Genomic DNA, 22,518 nt, shown 5'->3' on the forward strand with positions numbered 1-22,518 from the left:
GAGCTCTCATTTTTACGTGCATAGAATCTTGCCAATCCATTTGAACGCCAAATGACTGCTAAATATCCTAAATGTACATGCTTATAGCCTTTAAAGTCTTTGAGAAGGCTGTTTGAATTGGAACGCCACGATCGTGGGCCACGAAATCGAATCTTTGTGTTTGTTCAAGCAACTTTCCTTGAAGCTCAATGTCGAGCCCCCTCGGAGCAAATGAGTCACACCCTCTGAACAGTACCGAACCCGCTGCTGAAAATGACGTACCGAATCTCAATCTGGAAACGCCAAGAAACACAACCGACCAAACGGCTGGACATTGACGATGACTGAAATGCGCCAAAAGCGGATTCGATTTCACTCCCAACCGCGCGCGCCGCTAGCAAATAAGGATGCAAAGCACAGGGACAAGAGCCCTATAAAAATTGGACACCGCTCGTAATCGACCATCTGGTGTGTGTCTTGTTTTGACCCGTTGTTGAGTTGGCCTTTTTTTTATTTTTTCGGTGCTTTCCTGTAGGTTTCTGCCTTAAAAAGCACGCCTAGCCGAAAGCCGGCGTGATCGTGCGGGAGCCACGGATCGGTACCAAACACACGCCAATAATTGCAACCATTCAAGCCGCATTTAAGGCGCTCTCGACTTTTGGGGCGGGGGACCGGACTGGAAGGATGGACCGTTGTGGCTGCTGAAGCAGGCCTACATCATGATGCTCGCAGAGGTTTCGAACGATCGATCAGAAAATCTGGTGGTCGATTGCTACGAGAGCTATCGGCACTCTTCCGATGGGGGCGATCGAGAGCGGAAGCGACAGATTTTCCGTTAATCGACCATTAGCTGCCTAAGGAGCTTCCCTCGTGGCGCAATTTGTAGCGCTAGAACCTTTTTCCAGCGACGCGCGCCACCGGAGCGTAGGTTCTGTACCATTAGCCGCCCGCAAACGGTCGTAATGGGGCTAATTAGGAACAGATTGGCTTCGATCGATCGGTGCGCGCCCGGTGCGGGAACGATATCGAAATACGGGCCACAACAGGATGAGCCCGGGAAGCAGGGATGGCGGTGGACAGGGTTTTCGAGGCGGTAGCTACAACATCTTGAGATGGCGAAGTGGCACGGGATCCGTGTGTGCGATCTTCGATGACCGTGCGATCGAATCCATCCTCCCATGGTAGCTGCCATTCGTCCTCTGCTCTTCTTTCTTTTCATCCCGCCACTTAAACCCGGGAGTACCCGGGTGTTTTGTTTGCCATTTTGTGAAGTCTACCGTTCACGGGCTTCGGACGAAAGAAGCCTCCTACAGAGCCACGGCACAAGCAGCCGAACTTCGACATCGAAGGGAAAGTTTTATCTTCACTTGTCTGCGGTCACTACGGAGCAGTTTCCAGTATCGTCGCCACTGTTTGTTACTTCGGCAGCATATTTGTTTCTTCTCCTTCGCTCTTGCCTGCGAAACGCAACGCTTTGACCTTTTGGCAAGCCACGTCTAGGAGAGGCTTCAAAAGCCCATCGAAACGATGCCCCGCGGGAAAGTGATCGAGTTTTTATCAGCACACCCAACTCGTTTTCTTTTTCTGCGCGCATAGTGTTCAGCGTCGATCCACGAGGGACTTGAGTAAGACGTAACCCATCGTGTTGGTCAATCGATCCTCGCCGTGGCGCGATCCGGAAATGCGGGAAGCAACCAGATAACGGATTACTTACATTTTCCCGTGCTCAATTACAATTCCCAACGGACGGAAAGCTCTTGAAAGTGGCCATCCAAGGTGTACATTCGGAGCAGTTCGTATCTTTCAATTAAATCATATTTATCCATCTCCGGTTACGGTTTCCGTGAGGCCATTTGTGAGGACGTGGCACCCGCTCCGTCGCCCAGGCGATTATTTGCCAACAGGGGGAAATTCCTTGCGCAGCTGCCGCTGCTAGTCGAATATAGATTTTCCACCGATTGCAGCCAGACGTAAGCGATTACCATCAATCATAGTCGTATCATATCGTTTTATGTGCATCGTCGATCAACGGATACCGCTCCTCGCACGTACGTACTAACGCAGTTGCGTTAGAAGGAGGCAGGTTAATGGGGAAGATTTTCCTACTCTCGGGCGCAACGGACTGAAACCTGCACACGGTGGAAAGATGAAAAATTATGATCATTGCTTGCAGGTACAAATATTCGCTTACGAACTGTTCTGTAGATGCATGTTGGTTGCGTGCGGACGTTTAACGAAGTAAAAGGATATTTTATATTCTCCGATACTGTCTTGAGAGACATATGGTTGGAAGTGCGGTAAAATATGAGCCTGTCGGGGCCTGCGGAACGTGGCAATATTTATTCCAATTTTGTCGATTTATCTAATCTTCCATAAAATTGCATAAACCCCCCCATCTTCAAGGTGATGCATATCTTTGGTACATTGCTGACATCTTCGCAGAGCTCGTAATTGATCGTTGACCTAAATAATGCGTCACATCCATTTATGTCCATTCATACCCAAAGATTCTAAAATGCTTTTTTCTTCCAGCTGAGAAAACATTGTCCAACATGAAACGAAAACGATCCTATCAATTACTCCGGGACGCCGGGAAAATCAAAAGCAAAAACATAACTGTTTACTTCTCCCAACGAACTCCCAAAACCAACTCTTGCCAACCCAGAAAAGCATCCACACGAATGGTCTGTCTGATGGCTGATGGGAGAAAAAGAAACTCATTCACGAAAAATCGACCCCATCGCCAGAATGATTTTGTTTTGAATGGAAAGCATAAAATAATAAACGCCGTGAGCAAAAAGTCAAGTTAAACTAATATGACGACGAAGAAACGGCCGGCCGCCAGACGAGACAATAACAAGAAACCATCGGCCAAACGAGGGGGATCACTGGTGCTCATCAAGGAACCTTTTTCGGCAAACTGGGTCATACATCATCCTCCGTTAGGTTCGATTTGTGCGAAACGAGAAGATAAATCTCGTTTTCCCCCTTTTTCTTCACCCGGGACAATACAGAACATGAGCACCAGCACCGAAGGAAATATAAAAAAGGTAACGCATAAAACGCGGACAGCGGACGAAGATGGACAGATGACGGCTCCAGACTAATTATAAAAAGGAAAAAAGACCATATCTCGTAGGGAAATCCCGCGATCGGTGGCGCTATCCTTAAAAGAGCAAATGAAGCAAAACCTATAATGAACCCATCCTAAAGGCGCCTCCTCCTGTTGCCTAAGTTCAATAGTTCAAGCTGGAGGTAATTCGAAAAACGAATATCAAAGAGGCAAAAACTCGCAAAGCTCATTCACACAAAGGCCACGTTTATTGGTTTGAATAATTAATTATTTTAATCAAAAACGCACCACACCGTAAGCTGCCAACAAGATTAGGCAAGCGGTCCGTCGCGGAACGATCCGTCCTTCAAAGGCTCGATCACGACTTGTCTTGCTTCGTTTCGTCTCATTTCAAACTGAAAAGCCTTCGACATCGATGCGTGACAGAAACAAAACCGAAACAGTTTGCGAATTAATCGAAAGCCATAAACCGAAGATTTAGCTCTTTTCGCTGGGAGTATAAATAAATTGGTGGGAATCAGAAAAGCCGTTGGTCGGCAAATGATACGAGGTTTTTCAAAAAAAACATCAAACCTGAAATTCTGCCAATCCCATCGAAACCTTCCATAAAAATGTCTGCTAACGGGCTACAAATAAGAATCGTTAGGTTACATGGTGTTCCCGGCTGCAACCACAGCCTGATAGCAAGTGGTTTAAACTACACAGGAGAAACATCGAGCCTTTAGTGCACGTTTAGTGCAACCTGAGATAAAAAGCTTATCTAGCAGAACAACACTAAGGAAACTTATCGAAACCAGTCGAACCCGTTCCAGAAGCCTTTCCACGGGGAGTAATTGAACTACATTAATAAGAAATATTTTCCATTTCATAGGAGTTCCTTATGAAATAAATGTTTCCGCACTTCCTTTTGCTTAAGGGCGAGGAAGAATAAAACACAGCCGTAACCGTGCGCAATCGGAAAGCAGTTCTATGGCATTGCAATTTGCATAAAATCTTCTCGCCGAAGACACCGATATGGCCGCAAAAATATGTTCATTGCAGCACACATTAGTATGCGCACGGGCAAAGCGTTACAAATCACGCCATCTCTCACCTCGATTTGCCATTATATAGCAGGAGCCCAGGAAGAGTTTTTTCCCGGGGGGCATAAGACGGGTGCATACTACCGCGAAAATAAAACGTACACTGCCTTCGTCCACGGCGAGGGGAGTGCAGTTGTTGAGGGGGAGGCATTTTCGTTCGCGCGTAATGGCGTCATTAACCAGTCGCTACAAATTACTCAACTCACGCCCGCCTCGTGGAGCGCAATTACTTCTTCTGCGCGGCGCACAAGAACCCGTCCAGGAGTCGAGTCGAACTCCTTGCTACAAATTCACTTCAATTCAATTACATCGCGGAACGTGCGAGCATGGAGTATTTTAGAAACATAAATTGCCTTCCAATATCAATTTACCATTTTTGATGCTTTCCCTGCGACCTTCCACGCTTCCCGTCGATCGGACGCACCGTGTCCGCGTCAGTTTTACGATGTGGCTCCTTGTAACGACTTTTTTACAGCCCTCAGGGATCCCTTCTTGCTCCCTCGGGAGATAAAAATCTTCCTCCGAGCGCATAAAACCGGGCGCAAGTGATGTACGAGATTTTCGTCCCATCTCGAGCCAGTCAGTCACAGTTGTGTGCGTAAGAGTTGCGATCGCGATTAGGGGATTCGCTTCGCGTCAAGATGCATTAACCACGATGAATGGCGCGAGACGTTGGCTGGCGTTTCGAGTATCACCAACTCTTCCAGGTACACGGGCACATCTTTACGCAGCGATCGTTTGGCAGGTTTAAGGAAAGTCGAGAAACGATTAAACGTTTACGAAAATTAATTTCTTACCACCTTCTTACCATCGCTCCCTAATAATAGCGGGCCTGAGGAGGGCTCCGGCGTCGTTCAAGCTCAGGCACGAGGTGGAAGAGAATAGGAGATGTGTATGTTGTTCCTTTTGTCGTTTCGCTCCGTCCCTTCCTTCATGCAATGAATCGATCATTCTGGCTCATCTTCTTCAAACTCCCAAAAACGCATCCAAGCGAAGGGATCGTTAGGCTTCGGGGGAAAAAAATGAAACAAACCACTGGGCAATAAAAGACGAGTCAAAACGTCGAGCCACAAACCTCGAATCATCTCGCCATCGGAGCCCATCATCATCGCACCACCGTTTTCCGGTGGCAAACGGCCAGCGTCCCGATGGCGGCCAGTCAGTACTAACGGGGTTGTTTTCGGTTATGATTGTCGTGTTCGTTTCTCCCTCTGCTCCCCCCGTGCCGCTGCCACTTTCTTTTAGTGGGACTCTTTGCCAACGGCCTTCGAAGATCGGTGGACACGTCACAATGCATCCTTTCTGCACCCCTTTTGCCCGTGGCTTTCGGGAGCTTAAATTATGCTCATAATTTCTTCCGTTTTGCGTTTTAAGATCAATTTTTTTCGGAGCAAGCGAAGATGAGTGCAGGACAAAGATGACGACGACGATGATGATGATGATGGAGCACTTTGGCATTTTCCTCTTCCTTTCTTTACGCCTTTACGGGCTCCAGGGCTTCGGGTGTGTTTATGTTTCCTTTTTTGCATGTCAAGTCCGATGATTGTATGCTGCTGCGTATTGGAAAATGCATTAAAATCCCGTTCAGCTCAACTATGGCAAACATTTAGGCCTTTTTAAGGTTAAAAATCGTCTCTCGTCCTTCCTTCCATCTCTAGGGCTCTACAACACAATGCCAGATACGGAGAGGCACTACGCCTGTGGTCAGAGGTGGCTTCGCGTTTCGCTGAAATCTGGCTTCAGGTGGCCAGCTTTTTTACGGTGCGAATTATGCGAGGACGCATACACCTCAACATAATGATGAATAATTCCATTCATCAGGGAGAAAAATGGGAGTATGATGTGCTTCCACTACGACAAAGCACACACACGACTGTAGGCACGATCCGGAGCACAGGAATACACACAGTAAATGCTCGATTTACCCTTGGCCAAAGTGATACCGATCACGGTCAGAACTCATCCATCAGTATGAAGCTCAGGAACATACAGTCCAACTTTTTCGGAACAGTTATTTGTCGAATTTTGGTTTGTGTTTTCGAGGGTTCTCGTTTCCATACTTCTCCGAAATAATTCATTCCATCTGGAGATTAATTTTGAATTGACTTTGTATAACATTTACAAAGTGCAACAAACGACACCCTATCAGTGTCGTTCAAACAGAATACTAATTACTGTGTTTTCTCAGCGTCGTCACGACATCAAACTCGTTCCGTCAAACTGGCCACGACAGCGAACATCTGTCTCACGATTTTTCGGAACAACATTGCTAGATTTTCCATCTTCCGATAAGGAATCACGTTTCACTCTGAAAACACACCGGGGTGTGGGAGCACAAAAGAAGCGTGATTAATAACCGGTCATTACGAAGTACAATTCATTTTAAACACTTTTAACACTTCTTCGAGGGCCGCACGGTTTGTACCAAGCAACTCCAGGTTAATTAGTATGCACTGGCATCACAGCCGACTCCTCCGACCAATGGCAGTCGTCGACCTTTCAGGACCTTGCCCGCGCCGGCATTATTCCATCTCCCGGGATATGGCTGGGCCCTCCCCTCGACCTTTCCTCGAACTCAATCAACCCCCCCTGGGCTGGAGGAATGGGGATTCAGCACCCTTCTAGCAGGGAAGACCCTCCGACGGCCCCTCGGCTTTTCTTTTCGCGTTCCGGCAGTAACAAATCACCTTCCCTCATCGAGCACTCATAAATCATGACCCTAGGGGGGGAGGGAGTGATGGGGAATGTGCACAGGGATGCACAAATGCACCTGTGATTGGATTGCTTTGCTACGAGGAATAATTTACGATTACGGAGGCCATACATTCTCGTGCGATTCGAAAACGGAACCACCGGACACACAAATTGCTCCACGATCGACTGCGGGCTATAAAGTGATCCGCGTGGAATCGATACTTATTTATGACTCCAATCGGGGAATTGGACGTACGTGTATTATGGTTCTCACTTCGCCAGCCAGAAGCTCATCACGTGGTCATCGGCATCGTGGCTGGGTTTTATATGATCAATTGCATCGGATGCTGGTGATGTTCCCGAGCTGCACGTTTCTTAACCGCTTGTTAAGTTAAGCGAACGCCTTCACCGATACATGTTGCTGTCTAAAAAAAATAAATTTATTCTACTTAAAGAAGAACGTTCGAAAAAAAAACGAGAAAATACGTACCATAAACCTGTGATCTCCAATCAAAGTCGATCAGCCCCGATCGGCTTCGGTGCATTTCGAGTGGATTACGAGAGTCTAGAACAAATTAAACCATAAAATCCGCCCCGAAAGATAACACCATCACCGCGGAGCCATCAACTGTCGAAGAAGGTTGGAAGAGAAATTCGAGTGCACCTTCTCGCGGGGAGAAAAATCCAATATCCATATCAAAGGAAACGGCGGCGACGGTGACTTTTACATTCTTACGGCGGTAGGGAACAAAAGAAACCTTGCGTTTGACAAACGGTTGGATTCATCTGAATCTATGGTGGGGATAGAACGCTAGGAGACAATGTCGGTAATATTCAAATTACCTAAGACCTTCATTTGTGCCGGATTACGAAACTGAGAATTAAAAAATATGGAAAACCCACCACCCTTCCAACCGCATTTCCAAACACTGCTTTCCCGAGCATCACTGCATTGACACGGTTTCTTGTGTTGATTTCTTTAGTATTTTTTCCCGCGTCTCGATTCGTGGCGACAACTCCCAAACTATGGTTTCCCGTCTGTGCGGCTAATCAAATTTTCCACCGCCGTATCTCGGTCCGAAAAGCCGAATTTTACGGTGCGTGAAACGAGCCAGTTTATTTGGACGCCGTAGGTGCCATTTTAAGGCGTCCACAAAAGGAGCGGCCAAAGCTTCACGCTTCTCCCAGCGCTCGAAGAAAAAGAAGCCACTTCATGGCGCTAATAGCGGGGATATTAATTTCACAAACGGAAAACAACGAAACATCGAATCGATGGATGTTCCTGAAAACAAGGGATGGTATAGGTTAACAAAACAGATATGCCTTCCTTGGGGAGAGGGGGGGAACCTGATTTAGTGGTTTGAGGAAGGGCAAGAGGAGGCTCGACGTCGCCTCAAGTTGGCGCCTGCCTGGTGCCAACAAACGCGACGGGGAGTGATTATGAAAGACCAAGAGATCGCTCGATATGGGACCACTCTTTTGGGAGATCCGTGCGGGATCAACGAAGCTCACGAATTGGACGAACGCAATTGATTGAGAAGACTACGATCGATCATTTTCTGGAGGCAAGAGATTAAGGGAGTAGAAAGGAAGGAAGGAAAAAATAAAGAACTTGTAACATAGAAAAGAACGAATATGAAATATACTTAACAAGTGTGTTATATTAAAAAAAAATCTTTTTATCAAATAGTTAAACATGTTAATAGTTAAACTACCTTAAATTAGAAGAAAAATAAAAAACAATTTTCCCGAGTGTTGATGGTTTGTTCACCCTTGTGGAAACGATGACGAGGCATAAAGAAACGGCCAACGTCGTGCAAGAACGGACGATCACTTCACTTCTTCAACCAGAGATTGGGATCATATGAAGAGTCTGACGAGTGTGTCGATCAGATTGTTCCGATTTGAAAGCCCAAAAAGCTGACTGACACAGGCTTGCTTCAACTCCATAAGACGATCACTTCTGTGTGGCGCACTTCGGATGATCGAACGGCACACGTTCCTGATCGCACATTTCGGAGAGCTGGCTGCTAAAATAATGGGAATCGATTACAGCCCGATCAAGAAAAGTTGCTCGATCTCCAGCGCCGAAAAAAATAAACCCCCCCGATCACTATAATGAACCGAGCGCGTTTTTCTTCGCTTAATGGCACTTTTAAGCAAACAGCAAACACGGAAAAGGGGACACACCTGGGTTTCGGAGACCACGTTAATCTTTGTTGTCCGTAAACCCTTTCTCTTCCTCCATCTCTCTCTCTATCTCCCGGGGGCTCCGTATATCTTGCACCGTCACCGTCTTGCGGCAAGGTCGTTCTGGTCTTCCAGTCACGAACCGGTTCCTTCCCCCCGCCGGGTTGAGGCTAACAATCAAAACCTAAGGCCCAACCAATACGCGATCTATAACGGCATGCGCTTTGATAATCGTTTGCGGCACAACTGGACGGTTTAATTCGACATAAAACAGCGATACTAATTTGATCGTCTATTGATACGCCGGTAGAGAGAGGAGAAAGGAAGGAAACTCCCCCCGGGCAGCCCATAGGCAACTTCGAACAAATAAAGTTGTCGGAAGAAAAAACAAAGTAGCAGAAAAAACTTCAACATGTGTGTCTTTTTCAAAATTTTGCTATAAAACGAAACATAAATTAAACACTTTTTAAACCTAACATTTATTTATTATTAATAAATAGGTTTCCTATATGTGACCTGGAAAATTTGATGGATAGACAAGAAGATCTTCTTGTGGTGTGACATTGAAGGTAAACGCGGTCGAAGATGGTTTGTGACCGCTTCTGATTTTGCGTGCTTAAAAAGTGGAATGCCTCCTGGTTGCTATTAATACATTCGCAAGTGGCGCCATCGATCGTCAAGTCGCACGCGTACCTGCTCACTGGTCACGTTATCAGAAACTCAACAGTAAAAAAAAGGAGATACGCGTACACACAGCGATTATTTTTCTCATTTATCTTATTTACCGCCCCCTTTTTTTGCCACCCATTTCCCACCCTGGTTCGACGACATGATATTTCCTGCAATCGCTGTACATTCCAGCGAATGTCAGCAAAGTCTTCCCGGTTGCATTCTCCCGCGTGATCTCCAACGGTAGCAATGACCCCGTCGGAACGATCAACGTCGGTGGAAAATAATTCCTGCACGGCGAGAAAAATTGCCCTCCATTGCCAATTTCACTCGAGAGGAAGCACAGCAACAAAACGGAGCACGTTTCGCCGCACACTATTGGTGATCATTACCCTGGTCATTCGCTCAGCGTGGTACGCTTCCCTTTTTTCCCGCCAGAAAACCACCACCACGCGGTCAATGCCATTCGATCACGTCCCCGTCAACCCCGTCGTCGTATGGAGACGATGGGCTGTCACGTTGAAAAATCAAAGTGTCCTTCCACGGCACGTCCGAGCATCCCGGGGACCAGTTTCGATTCCCGGCCGTCCCTTTTAAGGGAAATCGCCCTCTCGATACACACCACGACACGCACACGTCCCGACCAGTGTACCGGAAAACTCATGGACGCGTTCACGATCGCGATAATTTATGATCGGCATGGCGATGCGCAAGGGAAACTATGGCCATATATGCGGGACGAGGAAACAACAAACACACAAACTCATAGGTGGAACCGAAAAACAGGAATCACGGCGACCGATGCAGCCTCTCCTGCTCGGTCTTTCTCTTGGACCCAACAACAGCGTCTCGAGGGCATTTTCCCATAATGCTGCTAATGATATACGCCGCATCCGAGCTGTCGACGTCGCCACCGTAAATCGATTCAATGGGCACGGGAAAAATAAATAAAAATAACAACGGCGAATCGTCGCGGAAACCCGCTGCTCCACGCCAAAGGCAACGGAAGGACAAAACCAGTAGGCGAAAGGCGAACTATGGAGCTTCATTTTAAAGTACAATCAGTGGCAGTCCCGCGAGAAGACCCCGGGAAGATGTGTCAATATTCGTATGACACATCGGTTTCCCTAGATGGCACGCTGTGGCCATCCGGCCGTCGGTTGGTCCATACCGAAAAACGGGTATTGTCGGGGTGGGACACACTTGAGGACGAATGGCGGCCTCGGGCAGGCCAGGTACGGTGCCGGCAATAGCGCTGATAAATATTTACAATCATTTGAATTGCAAGCAAACACTCCGCGGGGTTTCTTTGGCTGCAGGCTTTACTCCCTGTTTGCTCAAGCGTCTGAACCGACCACCGTTTACCAGGCAGGCAACGCATATTGATCGTCTCAAGGGTTAACCAAAATAATGTTATAATAATAGTAAAACTTAGATGTTCTTAAATTTAAAACACAAATATATATATATAACATCTACTTTTTGTAACTCATCTCAGCATCTTTGAGAGTATCGCCTCCAAGTAAGGCCAAACTCTTTCCACCCTAAAACAAACTCTCCTCCTTTCCCCAGTAGACCCGTTACTTACAAGGAAATAATTGTAGCGTACGTGAAAAGCATTTCGAATGAGGAAACTGTCACCGTTTGCGGACCATAAATTTAAAAAAAAAAATCCCGAAGACGGCGGTATCGGTTTGAATGCAGTTCCGATGCCTTACTTCTCTTAATCGATTGCAACCGGCAGGAAGATCGTGTGAATCAGATCGCTGAGGAAGGGATGCGTAAGGAAAGATGCGTGTGCATGAGACAAACCGATATGAAAAAAAGAAGTGTTACAACTTTTTCTTCCTTGGTTCCATTTTTCACATTTCACTGCATTGTTGACAACAACGTGATCGACAGAGCCATCTGGTTATGGTGCTGCGAGAGTAGGGGGTTAAAAAAAGGGAACGATCTGGCGACAAGATTTTTAAAGCTTCATGGGAAAATTGTGTGAAAATTCCTTTTTCACCGATCGGCGATCAAACAGGTTAACCACTTTTTATCGTGGGAAAGTATCGATCGCGGCTCATCTGCAGATGAAAATTGTAATGAGATATTAACTTGTTTTAGCCACTGAAACAAAAATTGAGAATTGTAAAAAGATAGGAAAATTTAAAAAAGTATATCCGCCCAACGTGGGGCTCGAACCCACGACCCTGAGATTAAGAGTCTCATGCTCTACCGACTGAGCTAGCCGGGCTGCTGAGATCTCCTTCGTCGATGTTTGTATGATCGAATCACGATTTTCTAATCGCGAATGAATTGACCTTTCTTCTTCTACATTGCTGTGTTTCATATTACTCCTACGTGAACATAAAACCTTCACATTCTTTTTTTCCCGACAGAAATTAGGATCATGTATGATCGCCCCGAGTCTTGCGAGAAGAAACGCCAGGATTATTTGTGCAGCAATGAGGAAGAAAGAGAACACGGTATTCTCGTTGCGCATACGATCTTATCATGTTGCTTTCAAACTCGTACAAATCTATACCCTACCGAGGGGTATTACATCGCTGTTGCATTCAATTCGATTCATTTATCGAAGGAATTAAACATCTCCGACGGGTAAATAACAACACAGCATCATCCTGCGCCAACAGCAGTAGAAAACATCACATGCACTTGCAGCATCAAAATCATAACAAACATCAAATTTCTCATCGTGCCGTCACGCTCACACTCGCATGGCACGGGCAGCAGAGATTCTGGAGCTGGAGCCACAATGTCGGGAGCGGTATTGTGCGATCGTTGCACATTTGCAGTGCAGGATAACACTTGCATAAGGATTCTGGCCACCTACCTTGTTCACCTGCCGATAAAGTGCCGCCGAAAAACAGCATAAACAACACAAAACACCCACAAACACTTGCACTGACCGCCGCGGCCATGTTTAGTCCGATCACTTCTGACAGGCGTTCAAATGTCATAAAACCTCGCGCAGCAATTTCAAACGCAAGATGTCGCTCTTCCCTTCTAGATCGATGCTTTTTTCTCAATTTCTTTTCTAAATTCCCAAAAGAAACGATACAACCGAACGCATAATCTTGTTACCAATAGTTTATTCAAAAAAGCTACGATCCTCGATCGGAATACGCTGAAGGGGATCGATACATTCGCTTAAATGATTTTGTATGTTTTTTAGTCAATTCAATAAATTATCCAAACATTGATGTCGTGATTGATAAATACATGTACATTGACGTAAAACAAAAGCCTACACTAGCCCTGGGTGTGGGGTGGTTGTTAGAAACCCTACAATCAAACTAAACTCACTAAAAATCGTTACGTGTCTCACATCATTCTGGTTTGATCCAATTAAGTGTTGTGATTGTTCTGGTTTAGCATGATAAAACGAATCGTAAACGTGCACGCTTCGCACCAGACTTCGTGGGCCTGTGCTCACGGGATCGATTTTTCTTCTTGTCCTGTTCGCATTTGTTCAATGTCTTTCTCAACAAGCAAACGGTGTCCGGTAAACCGGTCCGTTGATGGCACTTTCTTGTGGTTTCAAGGCTCATTGTCCTGCTTTTGGCAAGAGGAATGCATCCCGGCACTTAGCATGCCGGTATCACACAATCAGCATCCAAAACGCTTTCACACGGACGGCTTTCGAAATGCAAAAAGAGGCAGATCTACCAAGGAGCTGAACGAGGAACCGTTTGTTCAACAAAGAAGGAAATGGGTTAATATGTTAAGAGCTTGCGCTTAAACATTCAGCGTGATGGAAAAGCAAACAACATTAAAGTATGACAAAAGTGTACTAGCACAAGCAGCTCGGATCGTTGACTTCATCCGGCGGATGTATCTTGAAACCATGACTCTCCAGTGCCTGCAGTTCCAGCCGGGACCGGTTCGACTCGACCAGTGTATTCGCTATGTCCCGAAACATTTCCTCCAGCCCGTCACCCGTTTTGCACGATGTTTTGTACGTAGCACTAATGAGACTGTGGCACTGCTCGCAAAAGGATTCCATGTCGGCATCGGTCACGGGCGGATCGGTGCTACTCGATTCCAGGTCTACCTTATTGCCTACTAGAAAAATTTTGGCATTCTCCGCATAAGTAACCACATCCAGCATGTGCTGTGAGAGCGCGTGGAATGAAGATTCGTTGTCCAGTGCAAAGACAAGGATTGCCGCTTCAGCGAACTTGTAGTAGCTAGAAGTGACGGACGCAACCCGCTCCATGCCACCTGTGTCCCACAGTTGCAGCTGAAAAACGCATTTAATGAGTATTAGAACCGAGTTTGCACACCCAACCACCTAGCAACTACCATGCATACCTTGATTTCTTTGTCTCCCACATTAAATGTCCGTCCGAAGTGGTCCAAACCGAGTGTGGATTTCCTATCGGTGGTTGTCACAAAGTTGTTCGTCGCAAACCGACGAAATATGGAACTCTTTCCAACGCCATACTCCCCGCAAAGAATGATCTTTTGCTCCGGGATGCGCACCGAAGCCATCATTTGCGGAAATTGGGTAGCTTTTCCGCAGAGGAAAATGCTTGCCAACGCCTATGGAAGTCACCCGTGCACTGCAGAACAAAAACAATCCTTGTAATCGTGGTTTGATCGTAGATTCTCTTGCCAGATTGTCCAGCAAACTAGACCCATGAGATGATTCAACGGATGGATGAAAGTGAAGTCATCATTACCCTTGGCAACCGGCAACCGTGAAGGAAAACCCGCAGCACCTCCGGAAAATGTTTAGCTTTAGCACTGATTTAATTAATTGCTCGCCTATCGCGGCTGACAAGTCGGTGGACTTTGTTTATACTTGTCAGAAATGGCAGCATGGTCTGGAGAAACCTTGGTTGGTAGCTGAAATAACAAATTTGTTAATAACTTTATGATCGCTTAACCCTTTTAATTAAAAGTCTTTTCAAGGCACACAACTTTGTGTAACAAAAGATCTTTCCGTCTTTTCTAGTTTTGAGAAAATTAATTGTGTAGTAGAGACTGAACTCTGCAGGAACAAGGTGGATAAACCTCGATAACCAGTTTAGACAAAAATGGCCAATTCTCGCATAACTTTTTAGTTCCTCAACTGATTTCCACCAATGACCCCTCAAACGAATGGTATATTCAACACACGTAACTTTGTCTCCAGTATGTTATTACATTTTGACCATTTGATTTTCTAATTTTAGGAAGTTTGAAATCAGTTTCAAGTGACAACCATGACGGCGAACTGTCAAATCCAGCCATATCAGATTGGATCTCTGTTTCATTTGTTGAAAGTGCACTGCATTCACGTTTTGTGTTACGCAAAAATTGTTTCCTACCGGTGAATCTATAAAAGTGAGCTGCTCTTTCGTGTTTCCTTTCTGTTTAATACACATTTCCTCGCTTATTTCGTGAGACGACGGAAGTCATCGCGATTTCCTGCCGGCTTCTAGTTCTGGTTGCTAGCAGCGCCTGCCTCGACTAACCTCATTTGCAAGATCTGATGAAATTGCTGGGCAATATTGAAACATTTACAACAATAACAGCAACGTTCTTTACTTGCAGATATCGATAATAATCTCACCATGGCAACACAGTTTCTGAACCGTATCGGGCAACTCGGTCTAGGAGTGGCCGTTATTGGCGGAGTGGTCAACTCAGCATTATATAACGGTATGCGTACGGCGGTTGTTTTGGTTGCCGGCATGAATCCTATGCTCACTGAAATCATTCTTTTTGCAGTGGACGGTGGTCATCGGGCGGTTATTTTCGATCGCTTTAGTGGTGTGAAGCAGCAGGTATCGGGCGAAGGAACGCATTTCTTCGTGCCATGGGTACAGCGGCCGATTATTTTCGATATTCGTTCACAACCCCGCAACGTTCCGGTAGTGACGGGAAGTAAGGATTTGCAGAACGTAAACATCACGCTGCGTATCCTGTTCCGCCCAGTTCCCGATCAGCTGCCCAAGATCTACACAATCCTCGGCCAGGACTACGACGAGCGTGTGCTGCCTTCGATCACGACAGAAGTGTTGAAGGCGGTCGTAGCACAATTTGATGCCGGCGAGTTGATCACGCAGCGAGAGATGGTTTCCCAGAAAGTTTCGGACGATCTGACCGAGCGTGCCGCACAGTTCGGTGTCATTCTGGACGATATCTCCATCACGCATCTTACGTTTGGCAAGGAATTCACGCAAGCCGTCGAAATGAAGCAGGTGGCACAGCAGGAAGCCGAGAAGGCCCGATTCCTCGTCGAGAAGGCGGAACAGATGAAGCAGGCAGCAATCATCACGGCCGAAGGTGACGCAGAGGCAGCCAAGATGCTTGCCAGGTCATTGAAGGAATCCGGTGACGGTTTGATTGAGTTGCGACGAATTGAAGCTGCCGAAGATATTGCCTATCAAATGAGCCGAGCGCGAGGAGTCAGCTATCTGCCAGCCGGACAACAGACGCTTCTTCAAATTCCGCAGTAAAGCGGCTCGAACTTACCTTTCGTAAAACCTGAAAAATGTCGTGCGTCGACGGATGGCGAACGTTCGCAGACTAAAGAAGCATTTGCGGCGAAAGAATACGCGAAAGGATCGAGTGTTATTATTTTAGGAGCCTTTCGGCACTACTCTTTCTTCCCGCTACGAAATCGCCTCCATTAGACCATGGAGCTAGCATTTAGAACAAACCCGGTGGTTTAAAATAGGGATATACTTTATGTTACTACGTACCACACACCCCCTGGTAGGTCATCCGTACCGAAACAAGGCATTGTTGTACATTGCATTTGAAATGGGGGAAAATAAATCAGAACTAATCGTAACGGATAATTTTCCCTTTACTTTCACATGATGACAATGATCAGTAAATTAACTTTATCGAAGAGGAAGCTAGCTTTCGGAGTAGAAGGACAAACGCATTTCCATCCGTTTCGTACCAACTTTTTTGTGTATTTGTAGGTCCTTGTAGAGCAGGCGCTTAACGTTTATTCACACACCACAGGAAGGCGACATCGTTACTCTCCTGTCTGCGCATCAACCGAATCGGATTCAACCTACTTCGACTTGGTAGCAATTTTTTTAGTCACGGGCTTCGTAGTCTTGGGCTTCTCAGCTTTCGCGACCTTGGCTACCTTGGCTACCTTAGCTACCTTGGCGGCCTTGGCTGCCTTGGCTGCCTTGGCTGCCTTAGCCGGCTTGGCTGCCTTGCCTGGCTTTTGCTGTTGAGCGCGCAGGACCTTGACGACCTTCTGCTCGTCGATAAGGAATGCACGGATGATGCGCTCACGGAGGCAACGGTGACATAGGACGCCTCCGAACGAACGGGTGACGGTCTTCAGACGACGGCTCATGCGGGGACGCTCGCTCGGCCGGGATGGCTTGATACCGCTCAGCTTCGACTTGCACTGACCGCATTTTGGCAGAGTACGCTGTTTCTTGACATACAGGTACACTAGGCGGCCACCGGGAGTGCGGACACTGTTCGATAGAGATGGTTTTAGTTAGAAATGAAGGCAAAAAAGTTTTATACAATACTGTGTCCATGTTTAGAAGTACCCTGTTCCATATGATGGGAACAGAATAGGCAAACGTAGGACCAGATATTCTGGCACAACAAGTAGCATCGAAACAATAGGGTCCTGTATGAGCCGATGGTAGCAATCATTGTGCGAACAGGAAATGGGACCGCGGTTATCGTTTTCACACACCCGTAAGGATATTGTTAATTGTATCCATGTTAAGAAGTACCCTGTTTCATTGACGCGAATCAGGGTAGGCAAACATAGGATCTATTATTATGGCACAAACTTTTATCATCGGAACTATTGGATAATACACGGACCGATGGAACATTGTGCGGTGAAATTGACCGGTATAAGCATCTATTAAAACACTATTTTATGTTAGAAAGCACTCTGCTCCATTGCACTCGGGCCAAAGTTGGCAAACAATGGATCACGTTTACTGGCACAACAAAAAGCATCGAAACAATAGTGATCACAGGAGCCGATGGTGAGTTGTTGTGCGATATTCCTAACCGAGTAGCGAGTGATTTAACTGCGGTTCCTTTTCCTACTCAAGCCTGGCGGAGTGTTTACTTTCAAATGGCGGTGATACTTACACACGGCGTTTGTTAGACTTGGTGTTGTACGACAAGCGTCGTCGAAGCGTCAGTCGCTGGACCATTTTGAATCAACCTAAAATTGAAAGAGAAAACAATTTCACTGAATACCGATGGAAGTATAAGCTGGAATTAAATGATGTTGTCGGAGAGCAGATCTCGCCAGCTTCTCGATCCATGCAATGTCACCACTGGTGCCCGGTCTACCGGAAGGGTAGGATTGAAAACAAACTATGAGCGAAACATGACTTCTTTGAGAAACACACGCGACACCATAGGTTTTTTGTATCCGTTAACTACCAATCACGTTTTCTGCAAGTGTTTTACATCGTGTTTCCCTTCAAAACTGTCTTAAATTTATACAAATAGCTCGTACCTTCACGAAATCTGACCACTAGGTCGCCGGAATAGTGATGGAAAGAAAGAGGGTGGCTGTTGACGTTTCACAGGAAACAAGCAAACGCACACTTTTCAGCATGACAGCTGATGACAGTCTGCGTTTTTGAGAAAGTTGTTTGAACCGTCGGTTGCAGGTGGAGAATTTATTATTTTTGTAAGTTAGTGGCCTTTTCAGCGAATCGTTACAAGCTTAAACACTTGTACAAATTTATTCGCAATTTTATTCAAACAATTGAAATGAAAATGTCGAATTAATTGAAACAGTCAGGACTTACACGATTGTTTGACGTTTCTTTCCTGCGTTTTTAAACCCAACAAAGGGTTGTCAAAAATAGACTTCGTAAACAGTTTTAAATTGACGGAAAGTTTTCAATAATAATCAAATTTGGTTTGTCACATACTCATTTTATTACATGTAATAGATATTTAGTATAGCGGCTACCACTTCTAGTATTGTAAGGGGAGGGTTAATACTAACGATGGATACAATAAGCAACCTCATACGAGTCGTTAACCAAACAGGCGATCAGCAGAATGGGAAAATATATCACATTGAAAACAAACAACAAAACTAAAACGTTGTCTTTCCTGGGCTTTACCAATATACATAATAAAAACAAAAATCAGGAACAGAAACCAATCTAGCTACTGTAGGTGCTTACTAAATGGAAAAATAGATGCCTAGAACAAGGACCAGAAAGATAGCAACCACCACAACGACAAGAATAAACTTTTCCCGCATCGCTCGCATTATCATCGAATTCAGGATCCTAGAAGAACGGCTCAAATCTGCGTCTGTCTCGCGAAGCTGTGAAGAAGAGGACAACATTGAAAGGGATGTTTGGGGAAAGGTAGGTTGTCTATCCATTGCTTACCCTTCCACGTGATCGTTGTATGGTTTCACGCTGTTGACTGAGATCGGACAACACCTGTGTTCCGATTTGCTCCGTTTCGACCGAGATGCGATATGCATCGTTCAAATAGTTGCTGGTTCGTTCCAGCCGTTCCGTGTTGTCGAGCAGCCGCCGTTTCTGATCTTCCTGAATGCCTATCTCATCGAAATCATCCACCGATGAGTCGTATCCCACCTTCGCCCGTGCCACTTTGGCGTTGGTAAAGTCCTGCTGTAGTCTTTTACATTCCGCCTGGTAGCAGTTCAGCCGGGAGGTGTAGGCAGCCCGTGATGCCTGGGGAATGTCTCGAATTTCCAATCCAATTTGCTCGAGCAGCTCCTGCGACTCCTCCAGTTGTCGATCAATGTCGGAAATGAGCTTGTTGCGCTCCGCTAAGGTTCAAGAGGTGAAAATGGATGAGTCACAGAGACCTAGGAGGACCCGAAACTTACCATATTTTAGTGATAAGAACGACGTAGCTTCGTACCTCCGCTGGAAACAGCTATTCGTCCAATTTGAGCCGTAATTTCCGCTGTCTGGACAGCATACTGTTGCTCGTAGTCCTGTATCAGCTCCATCGGATTTCTTACAGAGTCCGTCTGGTTACCATACCCTTATTTTCGTTGGAACAACACACAAAATTCCACTTTTTCTGTGAGAAAACGCAAGATCCCGCAATGTTTTCGTTTTACAAAATTGATTGACAACTCTTTATTTGGCAGGGTTGCATTATACGGTCTGCATTTGCGTCAGTTTTCTGGCATTTGTTGTCTTTCAAATGAATTTAAATAAACCGTTAGAAAATACATTTTCTAAATTAAAACTTTCAATGCGCATTCTGCAAGTAATTCATTTTTATTCAGTGTACTCTTCTTCGCTCGAATAGGGAACTCCTTCCGAACCTGAATCTTGCTCATTACCTTCAAACTCGGTTGTAGTGTCACCTTCCTCGCTAAAGGAAACATCGGTTTCAATATTACCACCCGCCTGGTTCCGCTTGCGAATATTATTTGCAACTATCTCGGACATAATATTACGACATTGCTCGTCGAAACGATTCGGTAACCAACCGTTCCGTTCGTCACATACCGTGCCACCCATAGGGGTTGGGACTTTGCTTAGCATTTCCTTGATTTTCTTCAGGTGAATGTCACAGTACTGGTAGAACACGATGCGACAGGGCGGAATGGTGTCTTCGTCGAACACGCTGCTGTCCACGTTTCGTGTGAGTTGATCCTGTGGAGCAGTTCCAAACCGATGGTGCAACTTGTTGGCCTTAACAGTGGCCACACGTTTGACCTTAATAGTCTCGTGCATTGCATCAAAGGCGCGAACACGAAAGTCCAGCATTTGGAACATTCTTGCCTCGAAGTCTTTCCGCGGATCGTACCCGAAACGTACCCACGTCGACCTCCAGGGTCCATTTACGTAAAAGAACGCAACTGCCGGTAGCAGCACGCCCATCATATCGTTTTTTACTTGTAACTGTATAACGTTCCTCAGTGCGTGCTTCGTCCATATGGGTCGCGTTTCAAATGCCTGACGAAGTATCTCAAGCTCTTGTTTGGCGATTAGCCTTGTCTCTAGCATTTCCTGACACAGTTTCGACGGTTCCGTAGGTATGGGATTGTGCATAGAGAATGAATGGTAGAGACCGTGCTTTTGTCGCGATTTGCCGGGCCGTGCATTAGCAGATTGTGGGTTCGTAATTTTACTCTCACGCAGCACCAACTTGTTGACGATGTCGTTACGGCTGAAGGATGACGGAGGAAGAAAGTATTCCAATTGCGAAGGCTTGTCCGTGTAGTAGGAGAGGTCGGCGCCTTTCGGAACCAACTCGTCATATAGACATTCGGCTTTGCCCGTGTCGCGAGAGCGGAATGCTGGAAGTTGCTGAAAATCGCACATAGCACCAAATTTGTAGATCTTTTGAACCGTCCCTGCGATGTGAACCGATTTCACTTCGGCATGTTCTGGGTTGGATTTTCTGCGTCGAACCACTAACTTGAGGGCCACCGCAGTTGCAGCTGCCGGGTCACCGTACACCGGCTTAGCGTACATACATTCAGGCCGGAATCGAAGTTCAAGGCGTCTTTTCCCGTGCTCGAATGTCTGCAAGAAATAAATACGAGGTAATGCAGGGAAGTATTGGTATGAGATAACTTAACTTACCGCACTTATTTCCCGCAACCCTCCAAGCGTATCCAACATCCGATCGTCGTTTACTACAACGCCGGGATATTCGACGCAGGTTAGTTCCCGGTTTAAACTATGCCGATGTGCAGTTTTTGGATTGTACTCCATCATCGTGTGGCCAGCAATTCGAGCGATATCAATTGGACCCTTAAATTGGCTATATATCACACAGTATTTTACAATGTTTTACAAATGTTTTCATAAAGTTTATTTCACTTTTGCAAAATCCAAACAAATCGCTGTGACAGCCAGTTGTTTACTTCACTTGTGCTGCCCTCTTTCGTGATCGTCAGCAATTACGAATAACAACGGAAAATTTCAAATGCAACGACTTTTGAAAAATGAACAGGCCACCAGATGACGCTAGTGAGGCCACCAGATGGCGCCAGGACTATTTACGGCATAACCGGTTCGCTCGAACAGACCCCGGTGATTTACGATTTATGACCTTATTATGACCTTGAAGAACCGTTTCGGAGAACCGGTTATGAACCGGTTATTTCGACCGGTTCGGGCCGACCAATTCACGACTCTCCGTTTGAAAAGGTCGTTGAACGTTTGCGGAATTAAAATTTGTAAATGTTTAAATAAAATCAAGACGAATTTCGAGCATTTTGCGAATTTTGTGTCAAAGATGAAACATAAATGTTTAAATAGGAGGATCTTATTGGTTTTTCGAAAAATAACCTCTGATCGTTGACTGGTATTCCGTGAATCAAAATAGTATCATTGGGCTCTAAACCATATTTCATTTCTACTATTTCATTTTCTTTAGTTAAGAACCACTTATTTTTGCTATCATTTTTCAAACAATAATCCTCAAACTCGACGCTTTAATCCTCTTTTCGTGAGCTACGATTTCTAGTTGACAGAAATGTATAATTTAGAGCAAGCTTCCTTGGCGCAACATCTGTAAGTATATTGTGGATTTGTTTTTTGTGTCACCTCTTTACACTTTTTAGCCTCCATCTAGAGGGTAAGAACATTTTCTTGTTCAATAATTCACAGTGGGAAGCAAAACACGTGGTAAGGTCCTTGAAAGCATGCTCGCAAGATTTATAATGAATTTGTACGATACCTTTCAAGGAGGTAAATGATTATTCATCTGATCACGTTAAAGATACTACCTTTCATATTTTTCTTATAATGATGTTTGTATTTGTTTTACGAGTGGAATTTATGTTGCCAGGTTAGCAAAGAGTCTAAATTTAAATTGTATTTGTAATTCGTGCATTCCTTTATTTGACAC

General features: G+C 45.6%; 6 protein-coding genes and 1 non-coding gene across 7 annotated transcripts in view; 1 reads left to right on the plus strand and 6 right to left on the minus strand.

The window, feature by feature from the left end:
• Positions 1-12,597, minus strand: part of LOC131266852 (bone morphogenetic protein receptor type-1B) — a 116,883-nt gene extending 104,286 nt beyond the window's left edge. The window contains exon 1 of the mRNA XM_058269516.1: positions 12,530-12,597. Coding sequence (XP_058125499.1) covers positions 12,530-12,569 — 40 coding nt within the window. The 5' untranslated portion in view covers positions 12,570-12,597. The remainder of the gene's footprint in view (positions 1-12,529) is intronic.
• Trnak-cuu (transfer RNA lysine (anticodon CUU)) lies at positions 11,857-11,929 on the minus strand. Its single transcript has one exon. It is a non-coding gene; the product is annotated as a tRNA-Lys (tRNA).
• A 174-nt stretch (positions 12,598-12,771) lies between the features above and the next one.
• LOC131266911 (ras-related protein Rab-30) lies at positions 12,772-14,502 on the minus strand. The gene is made up of 3 exons (XM_058269601.1): positions 14,382-14,502; positions 14,011-14,261; positions 12,772-13,939 (listed from the first exon to the last, which is right to left on the minus strand). Exons 2-3 carry the CDS (start codon positions 14,191-14,193, stop codon positions 13,490-13,492), a joined length of 633 nt encoding a protein of 210 aa, XP_058125584.1. The 5' UTR covers positions 14,194-14,261; positions 14,382-14,502; the 3' UTR covers positions 12,772-13,489.
• A 417-nt stretch (positions 14,503-14,919) lies between these two features.
• LOC131266910 (protein l(2)37Cc) lies at positions 14,920-16,253 on the plus strand. The gene is made up of 3 exons (XM_058269600.1): positions 14,920-15,027; positions 15,238-15,345; positions 15,415-16,253. The coding sequence occupies exons 2-3, from the start codon at positions 15,258-15,260 to the stop codon at positions 16,143-16,145; spliced, it is 819 nt and encodes a 272-aa protein (XP_058125583.1). The 5' UTR covers positions 14,920-15,027; positions 15,238-15,257; the 3' UTR covers positions 16,146-16,253.
• A 332-nt stretch (positions 16,254-16,585) lies between these two features.
• On the minus strand, positions 16,586-18,224 carry LOC131266912 (large ribosomal subunit protein eL34-like). Its single transcript, XM_058269602.1, has 3 exons — positions 18,158-18,224; positions 17,782-17,857; positions 16,586-17,138 (listed from the first exon to the last, which is right to left on the minus strand). The coding sequence occupies exons 2-3, from the start codon at positions 17,844-17,846 to the stop codon at positions 16,715-16,717; spliced, it is 489 nt and encodes a 162-aa protein (XP_058125585.1). The 5' UTR covers positions 17,847-17,857; positions 18,158-18,224; the 3' UTR covers positions 16,586-16,714.
• A 344-nt stretch (positions 18,225-18,568) lies between these two features.
• On the minus strand, positions 18,569-19,722 carry LOC131263518 (vesicle transport through interaction with t-SNAREs homolog 1A). The gene is made up of 3 exons (XM_058265727.1): positions 19,561-19,722; positions 19,056-19,465; positions 18,569-18,988 (listed from the first exon to the last, which is right to left on the minus strand). Exons 1-3 carry the CDS (start codon positions 19,649-19,651, stop codon positions 18,842-18,844), a joined length of 648 nt encoding a protein of 215 aa, XP_058121710.1. The 5' UTR covers positions 19,652-19,722; the 3' UTR covers positions 18,569-18,841.
• A 162-nt stretch (positions 19,723-19,884) lies between these two features.
• LOC131263254 (general transcription factor 3C polypeptide 5) lies at positions 19,885-21,497 on the minus strand. Its single transcript, XM_058265421.1, has 2 exons — positions 21,246-21,497; positions 19,885-21,185 (listed from the first exon to the last, which is right to left on the minus strand). The coding sequence occupies exons 1-2, from the start codon at positions 21,378-21,380 to the stop codon at positions 19,929-19,931; spliced, it is 1,392 nt and encodes a 463-aa protein (XP_058121404.1). The 5' UTR covers positions 21,381-21,497; the 3' UTR covers positions 19,885-19,928.
• Between the last annotated feature and the right edge of the window lie 1,021 nt (positions 21,498-22,518).

Source organism: Anopheles coustani, chromosome 2 (assembly GCF_943734705.1).
Source record: "Anopheles coustani chromosome 2, idAnoCousDA_361_x.2, whole genome shotgun sequence".
NCBI classification, from domain to species: Eukaryota; Metazoa; Arthropoda; class Insecta; order Diptera; family Culicidae; genus Anopheles; species Anopheles coustani.